The sequence below is a fragment of the Zerene cesonia genome, chromosome 13, assembly GCF_012273895.1.
Source record: "Zerene cesonia ecotype Mississippi chromosome 13, Zerene_cesonia_1.1, whole genome shotgun sequence".
NCBI classification, from domain to species: domain Eukaryota; kingdom Metazoa; phylum Arthropoda; class Insecta; order Lepidoptera; family Pieridae; genus Zerene; species Zerene cesonia.
In genome coordinates this window covers 6702480-6717657 of record NC_052114.1, presented here as the reverse complement: position 1 = coordinate 6717657, position 15178 = coordinate 6702480, and the positions used below count along the sequence as shown (strand labels likewise).

Here is a 15178-nt window from a genome sequence, read left to right as displayed (position 1 = left end):
TCAATTCGTAATATCGTCTATGAATAAATTTTTAAAACGTTGATTTTATGAAGTAAAATTGCAGCTATTATAATATATTACCAGCTATCTGATTTCAACAACAATTATTTTTGTGACAATACTTGTAATAATATGTGATTATTTTTGTTATTTTGTTTCACTTTTAACTAGGCACTTTTGTTTTGCCATAACAGGCCAGTTTTACTTTACCACGGATATTTTTTAAGAAACAGGGGGTAGGTTTATCCTTCTGCGGTCATTTCGTGGACTCCAACCTAAAGCCATTTTTGCTATATTATAGCCCGGCTTTCTATGGCAGTGTTCTATCTATTCCCCACTTTTTAATCAGCTTTGTTAAGCTGGAACATTACCAAGTATAACCTATATTCTGGTTGATTACGTTCCAGAGTTCTTAATTGGAAATTGTACCTGAACATATTATAAATAAATAAAAAATTATAATATTTAAAGTTACCATCACATATCTATTGTGATTAAACATGAGTACTATTTATATTTGTTAATAAAGGACATATTTTCCATAAACGGTTTCCGTAAATATTCTGATCCATTGAGTTACATTGTTCTGATTTAGTTTGAGATCGCTAATTATTTTGAAACCATAGCATGTGTGATTTTTAAATCGGTCTAGCAGTTTTTGAGTTAAGTTTATTCGTGATAAATGAAAATCCTTACTAAAGACTTATGTTACAATATATTGTTTGTCTTTTCGTTACGTCGTAATGAAAAGTTTAAGTGGTAACTATGCTTTCTTTGTATATATTATGTAGATAAAGTTTAAAAAATTTATAATAAAAATAAATATGTTCTTCTAAATAAATAATTATATTATTGTAAATATTAATAGCTAATACAAGTTTTTAAAATGATAATACTTAAGAATTATTATGCGATAAGGCCTATAAACTTTTTTATTTCTATATTTGACAGGCCAAAAACCCACTTAATGACATTGCGTAACTAAATACTATAATAATGTGACTGGATGTAATACTCGTATAATTAATATTACTCGCTTTTGCTGTTTGCGCTTTTTCGTTAATGGAATATGTTTTTGACAGCAAATGTTCATTACAAAAATAAAAATTATTAGAGAAATTATGTCAATCAATTCCCATCTTATTATGCCTAGTTTTATTATTACAGAATAACGACCTTTTACAGTATACACAATGCTAGAGAACTTCTTTTGTTAAAGTTAAAATGTACTTGTCTATAAAAAGTGGTTGTTTGAAGTTAAATCATTTATAAAGGGGCGATCTCTTTTGAGTTACGTCTAATATTTCAAATTAAAAAAAACGTTGTATATTTCTATTTCGTATAAATCAATCGCTGGTAAAAAAAATACCTGATATTGATAGTATATTTCTTAATTTGTTGTAGAAAATAAGTCTGAATCTAATAAACACAAAACTATTCTATATCTATTAAAATGCGGTATGAGGTTCTCAAGATCTTTTGGCCCAATTTGTTTCGAAGCGTGCTTGCAACAACAAATGACGTGCTTTTAATAACTAATCCCTGTATTGTACCATTCGTTAGAACTTTACTTTATATGGAAATGTATGAGAAAATGCTCTAGCGAATTTCTACCACAATAGCGACGATCTGAATCTCATAATTTATTGGTGAAAACTTATATTTATTAATATACTTATAAATAATATACTCTAAGAAACCGATTCGAGAATATCATCAATTTTAGTGACAAGAAAAGCTGCATATATTAAAACAATGCAAATATCAAATATGTCGGTCTATAGCAGTTAACACTATAATCAGGGAGAAAAGAAACACGACGTCTTACTATAAGTCTAAATATAGTCTTAAAAAATAGTTCGTAAAATAAATAATATTCTTTTAACACCGTATAATAAATCTAATATAATTACTGAATATTTTTATACCTGTAAGCGTTTAGGCATCCTGAAATAACTTTCCAAAATAGTAATCCTACTAATATTATAAATGTGAAAGTTTGTAAGGATGTGTGTGTGTTTGTTGCTCTTTCACGCAAACTGCTCAACTGATTGCAATGAAATTTGGTGCGTAGATAGCTGTAGAACTGGAACAACATATAGGCAACTTTTTATCCCGATATTCCTATGGGATACGTACTTACACGGGTGAAACCGCGGGGCGCAGCTAGTTTCCCATATGCCTTCTCGTGATGGCAAGTTTTCCCGTGGTAACTGATTCTGATCGACTGTCTCATATAAAAGACATTATTTTACAGGTGTGCTTGGTCTTCGCGATATTCAGCTGAACGTGCCAGATGCGGTCGGAGTGGGATCCAGTGCAACATTAGGCTGCCGTTGGGCGTTGGACACCGGAGAAGCTCTATACACTGTCAAGTGGTACCATGGGGCACAAGAATTTTTCAGATTCGTACCAAAAGAACTGCCTAATACGAGAGTCTTCTCGCAAACTGGGATCAGTGTTGATGTGAGTGATACTACCATGACAAGTATATCTTATAACGTCCCTTATTTCCATGTGACTAAAAATAAATTGCGTACTGGGCATGTGTGTATATTAACATGTCATTATGTTCAGATCGAGTAGTTAACATTTTTAATTAGAAATTTTAATAACCTTTTCACAAAATAAAAATTTATATTTCATGTACTTTTACTTTGATTTAAAGGCTTTATAGAGGATTTAAAACTTTCATAGTATTGAAAATTTCTAACACGATGCTTGCCATTGTACGTTGTTATTAGTTTCCAAAAGTTTTGCTTATGATTTATTAATTTAAAATCTGTTCGACCTTCGTCTCGTGGCAATTAATTCGAAATTTTAATTGCACTTGGATCAATGAACTCAAAACGTATATAGTATAAGTAATATTTAAAGTAGTGCACATTATAATAAAATAATTATTACTGAACTACTCCCGGCTCCGCCGGAATATCAGTATTCCTGTTTTATCCAAGGGTAGGGATTCCATTTAAACGGGATACAAAGTATTCTATCACCCAAGACAGCTCCTACCCTGTCTGTATACCAAATTTCATCAAAATCCGTTCAGTAGTTTCAGCGTGATTGATGAACAAACATCCAAAAAAACATACTTTCATATTTATAATATTAGTGTGATTGTATTAGAAGTGACATCTGTCGTGAAGTTATCATATAATAATAATATGGAAAGTTTCTAGTTCGAATCAGGCTTATTGCCTCGAAGAAGCAAGGCATTTTCTGGATTATTCAGATTAAATCTTGGAACTAAGAATACAAGAGATTGTCAGGAAATTATTTTGTGACGTTGCTTTGAATGTCGGGAATAGTGGTTCGTATAAAAATAATACTGCTTGCTATCTACAGTTTTTAAAATGTATCAAAAGTGATATAACTTACAAATAAAAATAAAATTATAGACATACAACACTCAGGAAACATTTTAAAGAAGAAAAATATTACATGTTGCTTTCATTCGTTTAAAATAGCTGCTTTAAAAGATAAATTACAGATGAGCGAGTCAAAATTACACAGCCATTTCCTTCCATTAATTAAATAAGTCTATTTGCTTCTGGTCCAGTATTTTTATTCTAGCGCTGAAGTCTCTTACCTCTAGCCACCGCCGCACTACTGAATTTGATTATATAGGTCAACAGCATTTCAACATCTTGCGAGTGTGTTAAACTATTGAGGGCGGGTGAAAAAATCAATTAAGAAACGTCAGACACGTTAAACCATAAAGGTTGGCAAGTCGCCACCACCACTATAATATTGTGCCAAAGTAATACATTAAAAACTCCTTCTAAAGATAACGAATATTCAAAGTTTGAAAGTAGAGGGTTGTAAGTCAAAATGCTTTTAAGTGATGCGCTTCTTGAAATCGGGTCAAACGGTGTCTGTAGAACGTGTATGATTTAGTTCGATATTCTCTCTTAGTAGTGACTTGCCGTAAGATGGATCGAGGCTTTTAGCTCAATTTGGTCGGCTCCAGCTGTGTTCGGTTAAGTGCTCACAGTTCTTCGTAACATGATTTCACAGACGTAATAAATGTTATGTCTCACACGATGATGCTTGTCGCCTTAAGTCTAGGTTACCTTCGTTTCACAACGGTTTTACCGAAGATAAAGTTAGCATGAATCAGTAGGTACAAGATTCTTTGTTCATACAAAATATAATATCAAGTAAAAGGAATTTAGAACAATGAAGCTGAGTTGTATTAACGAAACTTGAAATCTTGTTCTATTGCTTATTTAAAATATAATAAGCGAATAGCTCGAAACAAATAAATGAAAGTTAAGTAATAAGATGTTATAGGAAAAACTAAGATAAATTTGCGATGTTTTTACCCAGATATCGAGATCAGGAGCTCAGCAGGTGGTGCTGCGGGGGGCAACGAAGGGCCTCACTGGTCGCTACCGCTGCGAAGTATCGGCTGACGCCCCTTTTTTCCACACCGTCTACAAAAGCGCTTACATGCGTGTTGTTGGTAAGATTTCTTATGTTTTTTCTAATACTTGTGTCAGATAACAACATGACCAGTAAAAAATACATTGAAATACATTGTTTAAGTGAAACGACGAAACGATAAATTTACTTTTGTAAAAAAATGTTTCGTAACATTGCTAATTAAACATTTTGAGGGAAACATGTCATTAAAACATTCTTTGTAACGCGCCGCCAATTTAAATATTGATTTAATATACCGCACGTACTGCGGGTATGTTGATCGGAATTATAAATATTAATTGTAAACATTCTACGGCAACAAACAATGTCCTTATTATTATTTTGTTATGAACAAACCATGTTTCGTGGTTTTATATATTGGTAATAAATTAAGCAGTTGAAGTTAGTTCGCGATAGTTAAATGCACTAATGAAACTAGATAAACTAATAGCGAGATAGGAGTCCGGTATTGATTGCAGCGCTGATTTAAACTTAGAAAATGAAATTTGGATCTATAAACTGTTAAATTTGGCAGCTCCTATTACGGTATCCCATTGTTAGAACTTAGTTCGATTAATAACATCGTTATGATGTTCGTATAAATAATTGAAACAATCGTAGCGACTTCGTGCAATCCTAAATCGTAAATCAGAACTATTGTTGGGTAATAAATGCGGGAATAGAACACAAGGGACGTTTGATTAAGGATTATCTACTTTAATTTATGATTATTGTGTAGTAAATCGATTACAACGAGGTGAGAACCAGTAATTTATAACAAACTAAATTCGAGGAATAGGAATTGTCTTATGAAGGAAAATCACGTACTTAGTTGTTTTGAGCACTACTAGTGTGGGCTTAAGACGAAACCAAAATCCCATATAAGTTTAAATACACATGCATATATACTTCATTTACGGTAGCTTTCAGAAAATCGTTCACGTAAACGTCGCTAATATTCGAGAATATTATGGCGTCTTACATTAACAAAGTTCACAAGGAGGTTATCTAGGTGGCAAGTTAGTAATGGATAAGCTTTAAACTTTTGGATAACAGTCTTTTATAAAGTAGGACTTGAAATTTTGAATGAGAACCACTGCTATACCTATTTAGCATTATGAAGATATATGAATGTACTATTAGTGTTATTTTTAACGCCTTCTATCCACTTCTCTTTTTGTATCTTGTATATAAAAATAGGTGTCAGCCTCGACTTCGCCCGTGTTACATATATGTTAAGCCTATATATAGCACTCAATAATCAAGTACACTCCAAGAATTTTATTATATTTATTATATTAGTATAGATTTAAAAGTTTTTGAAAAAGCATGTACTTTTTACTGATATTAAAATATATTCGTTTATGGGTACAACGTAAAAAGTCGATGTTGAAGCTGGTAAAGATATTAACCAGATATGGCCTTGTTCTATAAAAAATATAATGTATATATATGATGTCGTGGAATACGAATATTTAAACAGCAGAAATAATAACTTAAATAAACGACAATCATAGAAATTCAACGTTATAAAAATGTTTATGTGAGAGTCATGACTCACACATCAGTTATATAAGCTAATAATGTATAGAGATCGATAAAGGGTCGATGTTACGTTTGATATAGCTTGTCCTAAAAACTGTCGTAAAAAGAAACGATGTAATGCGAATATAGAATACGAAAATAGGTATATAAATAAAGCATACAAAAGGCTGCCCTCTATGTTATTATGATATTATTCCATTGTATCATGGCACAAATAAGAACTTTATTAGCGTATAGTTTATTTTGTGATCGATCTTAATTGCTTTTGTAGCTTATACGAGATGATTAGTGGAACTGTTATTTATCAATAAGTACCATTATAACTGTGACTTTTAAGTATGAGTGAACTAAAATAAAAAAAGTAGTGGTGGCTCAGTGGTGAGAACCTCGGACTTTAAAATCAATAAGTCGGGGTTCGAGACCGGGGGAGCATGCAGTTAGTAAATAGATTTTTCCATTTATCTGCACATGTAGATAACATCACCACTGCTTAAAACGGTGAAGGAAAATATCGCGAGAAAACCGGCATGTCCGAGAATCAAAAGTTCGACGACATGTGACATCTGCCAACCCGCACTTGGCCAGTGTGGTTGATTATGGCCTAAACCCTCATAGGAGGCCTGTGCCTCAGCAATGGGAATCTATAAAGGCTGATAATGATGATAATGATGAGCTAGAATTGGCTCATGCCAGTATCAGAGCTTCTCGTCTTGATGTGAGCATTCAATTAGATGCTTGACGGATTAACTCTTCGCCGTATAGTACAACATGCATAACTCAGCAGATATTGAACAAGAATGTGATTAATGTTAATTGAACTAAGTATAATCAACACGACGCTGTGACACACAAGTTCAATTTAATACGTTTCCAAAGACTCAGGCGCTAGAGCCACTTAGCGTAGGTTTCTGTTCCTCGGAATTACGTCACTAATTAATTATTTGTGCTATAATCCCGTAAACTTGCTTATATCGCTATGCTACGATTATAAAGGGGTAGACATTATTGCTTTCTGTTCGTAAAACTAATCAGCTTAAAATCAAAAGCCGTAACATATTTATATGAACATTTTGGACATGATTCTTGATCCTTAGTTTCAAAAACATCATGATAAAGAGAATCTTACGTCGCTATTTTTAGATAAAACTATAGCGACGTAAAAGGATACTTCTGCGCTAACAAGGACTTCCACGTTCACATAACAATTTAATGGCGTCCTATTGAAACACTTAAACAGCTCTAAATTAAACGTAGCGCGAGAACCCCGCGTTCCCATTAAGTAGAATTGGCAAAAAGCGTCAGAACAGGAATGTAAACACTTAAAACTTTCCACGGCGGTTCTGAAATAGGGAGCGAAAGCTTCGAGCAAACAAAGCGTCGAGTTTTAGTTCTGTCATCCTGCCTGTTTGACGATTTAATGTTCCTACAAAAATTTCCCACGAAACACGATGAACGATTATAAAGGATGAATATGCACGGCAGGCGTTCGCAGAATAGCGCTGTACGCGTGCAACCTCTTTCGATGATTTATGGCGATCAAAGTTTTTTCTTTTGCCTTTCATGTTGACGCTTTTCCACAGCCTGTCAATTTACAACAGTGTACACTCGGTTTTTGTTATATTTCTTGTTAGGGTTTTGATAAAAACGTTTTGAAATTTTTCGTTACGCAACCATCCAATTTTTTATCCGCGTTTGTTTTGCACTTCGGATAGTTAAATTGTTTTTATCAAAAGACCCAATGAATTTTAAGAAAAATGAGGCAATTCCAATTATGAATGTTATATGTCGTATACTTATTTTCTTAAATACCCACAACATAAAATTTAATACACAGACAGACACTATTGATCTGTGTTATGTAAAAATGTCTTAGGTTATTTAAAGTATAAAGAAAATTTAATGTAATATACAACGTATTATATTTTAAAAGTACGTACAGGGATAAGTTTATAGGTAGGTTTTATTCCGCAGAATTGCCCGAGACGGAGCCAATAATTCGAGCACAAAAGAGCTGGTATTCCGTAGGGGATATGTTACGTGCGAATTGCACCTCTCCACCGGCCGATCCGCCTGCCAACCTCACGTGGCTTCTAAATGGTTATGAGGTATTAACTAGCCTTCATATGTAATGGCATTTACGTTTAAAATTACTAGATCGCATTGCAGTGGAATTACGTGTCCACTTGTGTTAAAAGCTTAGATTTATAATGGACTTCGTTTATATGCAAATACGGCTAATGGGCTATCATCTATATTTTATTGTATAGTTAATTAATAGATGCAGAAGTATGATCCTGATAAAGGGTTTTTTATTACCCGCTATGAGATTAGTGGTAAAATATTAATTTCGAATTGCAATATAATAAAAAATATAATGATTCGAAAACTCTTATAGATTTCTATTTATGCAAACAAACGAAAATATATATGAATGCAAAACAGACAATTTTCAATTTCCTAGAAGGATATAATAATAAACAAAAATACATAATTGTAGGTTATCATTTAAGATTGCTTTTGAAACAAGCCTAGTTTGATATTTATTTAAACTTTTTATCAAGCTCCTCGTATATTTAAATGTTGTTTTTATTAACCATACCCAAAATGTTTTTAAACAGGTGAAGGGTCTTGATATTCCTCCACCGGATATGTCTTATCATCGGAAGCAAAATGTGATAAGTGACGCGTCATTAGAAGACGCTAATAGAATTATATTCAGTCCTTGGGACACGTTAACGGGGTACGAAGAGGCTGTAACTCAAGACATACCAAATATCAATATGAACTTAGCGGAGAGACAAAGATATGAGAGTACTACACGTGTTTCACCAAAATTTGATACAAGTAGAAATACGACTTTTGAAGAGGAGAAATCAAACAAGACATCTTCCTTCAGCCAGCTCGTTATGCGAGTTCAATCGTCACATTTCCATAAAGTGAGTCGAGTTATGTATATAAGTGACATGAGTTATATGTCTTTAGTATTTATTTTATTTTATTGTTATGCAAATTTGATTTATAATGATATCGAAAAATATGAATAAATAAAACAATAAATAATTTAACTCCATAGAGAGAAGTATCAAATAAAATAATAAATATAATTAAAACAATTCTTAGGAAACGAATATTACAAACAATAACAGAGCGCTTAACGAGGGCTACTGGGAAAACATTTTGAAACACGTTATAAAAATAATATGCACTGGGTACACATTTTAATGACGTCGGAGTAAAAATTTTGCTCTTGTTGTCTTATATATAAAACATATCTACCGTTAACGTTTCATTCAGAGTGTTTATGCTTTTTCAAAAGAATAAATAATTTCATTTGCCTTCCTGAATATGTTATAATGGTGCTAACACGTAAAAACGGAATTCTAGAGGGGAACTTTTGCAAAGATCTTCATTTATTCTGATTCCAAAATGACACAGTAAATGACGGTCACTTAAAAAATATATTTCAAAAGAAGCTTAAAGTCTAATGTTAAGTAAATAAATATAATGTTTTCGGAATAAGTGAATTGTATGTTTAAAAAACATGTTTTTTGCTAGTGAGATGGCAATAGCAAGGGTGGGTATTTATAGATAGTACAGTTTTCAGGCTAATCAATGAAATGAAACGGGAAGCTAACAATGTACGTTTTACAATGAATTTATAATATTTATTCCCATATGCCTTAGCGTTTTAAGTATACCGGAATTTAGAGGTGATTTAATCTCATTTGAATTCTGCAGATAAAAGCTGATGTTTGTATATATTATTAATGTATATACATTTGAGACTGTTGGAGTTTTAGGGTAATAGTAATCCTATTAACTAGATACCTGTAAAATACCAGGTATATACTACATAATTGTATGTGATATTTGCAAATTGCAATAATTACGCCGCACAAGCTATAATTACAAATCTGTCCCTCTAATTCTGTCAGGCACTAAAACGTGCAAATTATCTTTGGATTGGCAGCGATTTTCTCGGTAATGTACTCTCGAGCGATCAGCCTTATGGTAACGTTTCGTATCGTTTCATTTACAATTCGTAATCAAATCACATTTAATGGCAGGGTCGTTTGAATGTGACTTGTGTGGCGCGGATGCTGTCGGTGTGGTCTGCCAGCGCTGTGCTGATACTGGACGAGGAGCGACCACAGATTGCGCCGGTAATGGGCAGTCGAGACTCCAATTCTGGTATGATATTGTTATCGGCGGCTATTTCCACTAACTTACTGCTTCGTACATTATACACTTTATTATCAGCACGTGTGAGTACTTCGGTACTTCGTTCTTAGGAACGTCTCATCAGACTAGTTACATACGTATGTAAAGGCAATTTTCGAAAACGTTTTTCCAATTATTACTTCCTATTAGACAATTCAATATACAAATAAATAGTAAGTAGTAATACTGAAAGTAGTACTTTTTATAAATTTACATTATTTGGCAATACACCAGGAACGCAATCGTATCACAATGATTTAAAAAGGCGTTTCCAGTATATTAGCACGAAAAGTACCAAATATTTAAAAATCAGCCAAATAAATAATCTACAAAGTGCTTTTTTAATACGTATATGATTCTTAAAGGTATATGTTATTTATTCAAATGTACAACCTATTTTGTTTTAATACTTCTATTTACGTTTCAAATAAATTATTAATGTGTATATTTTTACGCATACGACCACTTCTATTCTATATTTAAAGATTTGAATTGAATATTCATTTGAATGCATTTTCACCTTTCGCTAACCATTCGAGAATTTTAGATATAAATGTAATTGCATTCACGAATCTGTAAACATCTTCAGTGAACAGATAGACACACTTGAATAATGTTCATCCTAGTTAAACCTCAAAGGGGACGTAATAACACCTGCATCATCGCTTCAATCTTGTTTTAAAATTGCTTAGCGAAACCGAGTATGAATCTCAATTTAATTCAAACGATTTTCCGTTCATTTTACACAGAAAGGGTAATATTAAAGTGCTCATAAACCAATGAAATCAATCCTAATCCTCTTGAATGAGGGAAATGCTGATGTTGAAATTTGCGTACTCCGCCCCTATAATTTCATGAGCGGATTTCGTTCAGGCTACGCAAGCGATAACGTGACCTTCATAGTATCCCATCAGAAGAAGGGTTTTCTATTTTTTTAAGAAATATTTCTTCACAATGTATATTCAGTATCATAAAATACTATTTTTGTTATTCTTTATCAACACAAGAAATATAAATTCAGCTTTTTAAAGGTAAATTATTGTTATTTTTAAGCTGCAACACAAGAAACACATTTATAATACCTTTTCATAACTTTTCAGCAACGTGAATACATTATATGCTTTTATATATTTTCAGGTGCCCGACCATTATTCAAACTAAGCATCTTCCTAGAAGTCAATGCTTTATTATTTTTATATCAGTAAGTAATATTTTAAGAATTGGTGACATCGCGATAAGTAGTCTTACCCTACAATGTTTAAAAAAACTTGAAACATTTCAAGGAACCGACTGTAAGCTCTTTCTTGCATTAAATAGAAACAAAAACTCGAGAGCGATGGACCGTGAAAGCTTCCCACACTTTCAATAGTATCGATGTTTCACAAAGAGAAACATTTCTGAGTACAATACCAAAGCCGCATAAAGTGAGGCGTAGGTACGGGGCTGTATCAATAACTAAGGATTACTCCACATCAGTTACCGCGAGTGTTTATATTGTTAGCAAATAGTAAAGAAGAATATCAAATACGTCGCACAGTCGAGAATCGCGGAATTATTCACTCGTCTCTTGTCATCTTGTTTGGGACTATATTAAGAATAATGCTTAGTGCGGAATTTATATAATATGTCAATCAAGTTTTATATAAAATCAAGTCAATTTTACCGTAAGCATGAATGTACATAGAATAAATTTGTTATTATATGTTATTCCGTCCCAGTCTTAATAGGACAGAAGGTTCTTTTAAATCTCTATACAATTACAAATATTTACATCATCTATACAAAAAAAAATCGAAATAAGGGGGTCAGATGTTTATGAGAAAGTTTATTTAAAATTAAAATTAACGTTAAGTTTAATTGAAATTAACCTTATTTGTAGTATTTTGTTATTTGTACATTTTTTAGGATGAATGAAAATTTCTTTGTTTTTACAAAGATACGTTTACTTTGCTGAAGTAAGAAACTTATGCTTGGCGATTCATAAAAGTCGCCAAGTCGAGTATTTTTTAATTAGATGGATTCAAAATCGATGATTCTCGTAAAAGCTCAAATTGTCAGTAATACTTCCCTTAATTTTATTATCTTTCTATCATCCTTCGTAAGTTTTTTAAATCACTTTTTAATATTATTTAAAGTAATAATGTCGTTATAATAAATCTAATTATATTTAATATTTCTATCAATGAATGCAGCTAATGCATAAATGTTGAAGTATTTATTATTCTTTCAGATGGAGAGACATGTGGAAAGACTCTAGAAAGCATTTCTAAATTTCCATCAGTGTTAGAATTTTTTTTATCAAACCATATAAGTAACTTGGTAATTGGAACAAAAATATAATTTCTATTGTATTATGCAAAACATATATTCAGTTACGAAGTTGGTGATAATAAATTTTACCGTTAATATCAGTGTATACTTTTTTATTTACAGTCAAGAGTTGTACAAAATGTGATATTTAATAAAAACTCTCGTGTTGTAAAATGAGAGATTAAGCACCTACGCTCAGGAATTTGGCACCACTTTTATGTAACAAAAATCATTGTATTATGCTATTCCGAAATTGCACCTTACTGATAAAAATAAATCGGATTTTTCGTTTTTTCCGAAGTGTGATTCTCAGCTCTATGCCCATGGAAAAATAAAGAAACAAACCTAGAACAACTGGGAACAACCTTCGAAATTTCCGTATGTTTGATTTTACGCGAGTGTTTAGAAATTAAATATATTTTAACGGATTTTAAACGCGATTTATCCGTTATATTATTAACCCGACGTTTCGAAACAGTCTCCCGTGACCACGCTCGCTGTAAAGTTAATAATAATAAATCGCGCTTAAAAACCGTTAAGAGTCTTTAATTTCTAAACCTTCGAAATTTTTTTTACTTAAAAGTGTAGTGCTAACTTCCTAGACATAATTAAGTATGTCCTCACTTCACGCAATATGTATCTATGTAGGTATTAAACACGAAGTGAGTATTATATTAACATGTAAAGTAAATAATAATAAATGTGGTGAAAATTATAATTTTAACTATAATCTATTGTATTTGGATGTTAGCTGTGTAATATACAATCAAATTGTGCAGGTATATAATTTTTATCTGTAAGTAATCTTATTTGGGAGTAGTGAATTTTATACTTGTATATAATTAGTTTAAATGATAGAACGTCTAAGGAAATAGTGATGTTGTGCTTCACATCCTTTATTTAACTATTAATTGTTATTGTAATTTATAAGTAAAATAAAAGTCTCCGTTTCTTACAGTTATTTTATTTACCTTCAAACCTGCTTGAAATACTACCTCATATAAATTTACTCAGTCCTCAAAGACAAAATAAAAGTATTTTGACAAAAAATTATTTCTTCTCATACATTTCTATCCACAAATTAACCAATTGATGTGTAACTTCTACCTTTATTGCTCCCAGAGAGCTTATTTGCGATTGATAGTTCGTTACTATTTAGGACACGTCGGAATGTATTACTTTCATTAGTTACAGGATACGAAAATGGGATATAATATAGCAGCGGTTCTTTCAATTTTTAGTTCTCGAAAAGACTAATGAATAATTTTAAATTATTGGCCTTGATGCTATGAGTACCGTAGAGCACTGGCTCAGTGGTTAGTATAGTTAGGACTTCAATAGGAAAGTCGTGAGTTCGAGATCAGATAGCGTGAAACAAAATTAATAGATTTTTCAATTTATCTATACACTATCCTCACTACTACTCGAACCGTTAAAGTAAAATATAGTTAGGAAGCCAGCCTGTCCGTCCGAAAATCGAAAGTTCGACGATATGTGACATCTACCAACCCGATAGAAACCCAACTGTCAATGCAAAGGAGTTTAGAGATAAACACTGTGATTGAGAATTTAATATTAAATCAATCACACATCCACTGAGATAAATACTATGTTTTAGTTTGATCTGAACTCATGGCACAGGAAATTAATTTAACGTCTTATATGTGACGTAGTTAGCATAAATGAAATTTGGGCTCTGAGTGAATTTTCTATCCGTTGGGAATAGTAGTTCAATGAATTATGTAAACTGAATAATAATAGTAAGGTACTCAGGACATTTAATTATTAAACGAATGCTTTGAAGGCACACATCAATACAAGATCATGTCGCGCTCATACAAAACTCAACTTTATTTACCCACAAATTAATGTTTCAAACTGCTTCGTTGGATTTGCGCTAAAATATTTGCCGTGCCAATTCCAGTGGCTTATTTGGGTCACACGGAATCTTAGCTTAGAATACCATGAGACATGTTTATTAGGCATTCTACTTGTACTATTACAGTTATACGAGTATTATGCCGATAATTTTTTAAGTTGTACGCAGAAATAAAAGTTTAAAGAAATAAAGCGTAAACGAATATCAATATTTAAAGGTTAAGAAAATTTAAAGCGATGTCTAAAATGTACATCAATATGCATAACAATATTATAGTTACATCAGAAATATTAAACTTACCAATGTGTTACGAAAAGATGTGGGGTAATATAACAGATTAGAATGCAAAATAGTTTTATGAAATTGGTTTGGTTTTCCATCAATACTTTTTCTAAGCTATAACTCACAATAAGTTCTACACGTGATTAAGAAACCTTTTGTGATTCATATCAACCAATGATAGTATTTATTTTATATGTTGTACTAGCAAAGGAAGATGAGCGCAAAAGGCATCGTTCTTTTATAGTTTTAAATAAGCAATTTGTTTCCTATTACTGAGCAAGCCTAGAGCAATAAAGTTCCATCATTTGAGACTACTAATTACGTATTTAAGACTGCAAGTTTGAGACATTTATGTGACAAATACGAGCCATTATTTATGAAATGAAATCTTAATATTTAGGCAGTGGTTTGCCTAAATATTAGAAAGGAGAGTGGTGGGTGTAAATACATTAACGTGGCTTATTTTTATTATTGATAGTAACGTTTTATTTCGATAATAAATGCCGATCTCTT

The 15178-nt window shown here is 32.0% G+C and overlaps 1 protein-coding gene across 1 annotated transcript in view; it reads left to right on the top strand.

Annotated features, from left to right (window-relative positions):
• LOC119831388 overlaps positions 1-13129 on the top strand; it is a 33234-nt gene extending 20105 nt beyond the window's left edge. Inside the window, exons 3-9 of the mRNA XM_038354707.1 lie at positions 2258-2466; positions 4333-4468; positions 7945-8078; positions 8592-8909; positions 10041-10164; positions 11332-11395; positions 12425-13129. Of these exons, the coding sequence (XP_038210635.1) occupies positions 2258-2466; positions 4333-4468; positions 7945-8078; positions 8592-8909; positions 10041-10164; positions 11332-11395; positions 12425-12464 (1025 nt within the window). The 3' untranslated portion in view covers positions 12465-13129. The remainder of the gene's footprint in view (positions 1-2257; positions 2467-4332; positions 4469-7944; positions 8079-8591; positions 8910-10040; positions 10165-11331; positions 11396-12424) is intronic.
• Positions 13130-15178: the final 2049 nt, after the last annotated feature.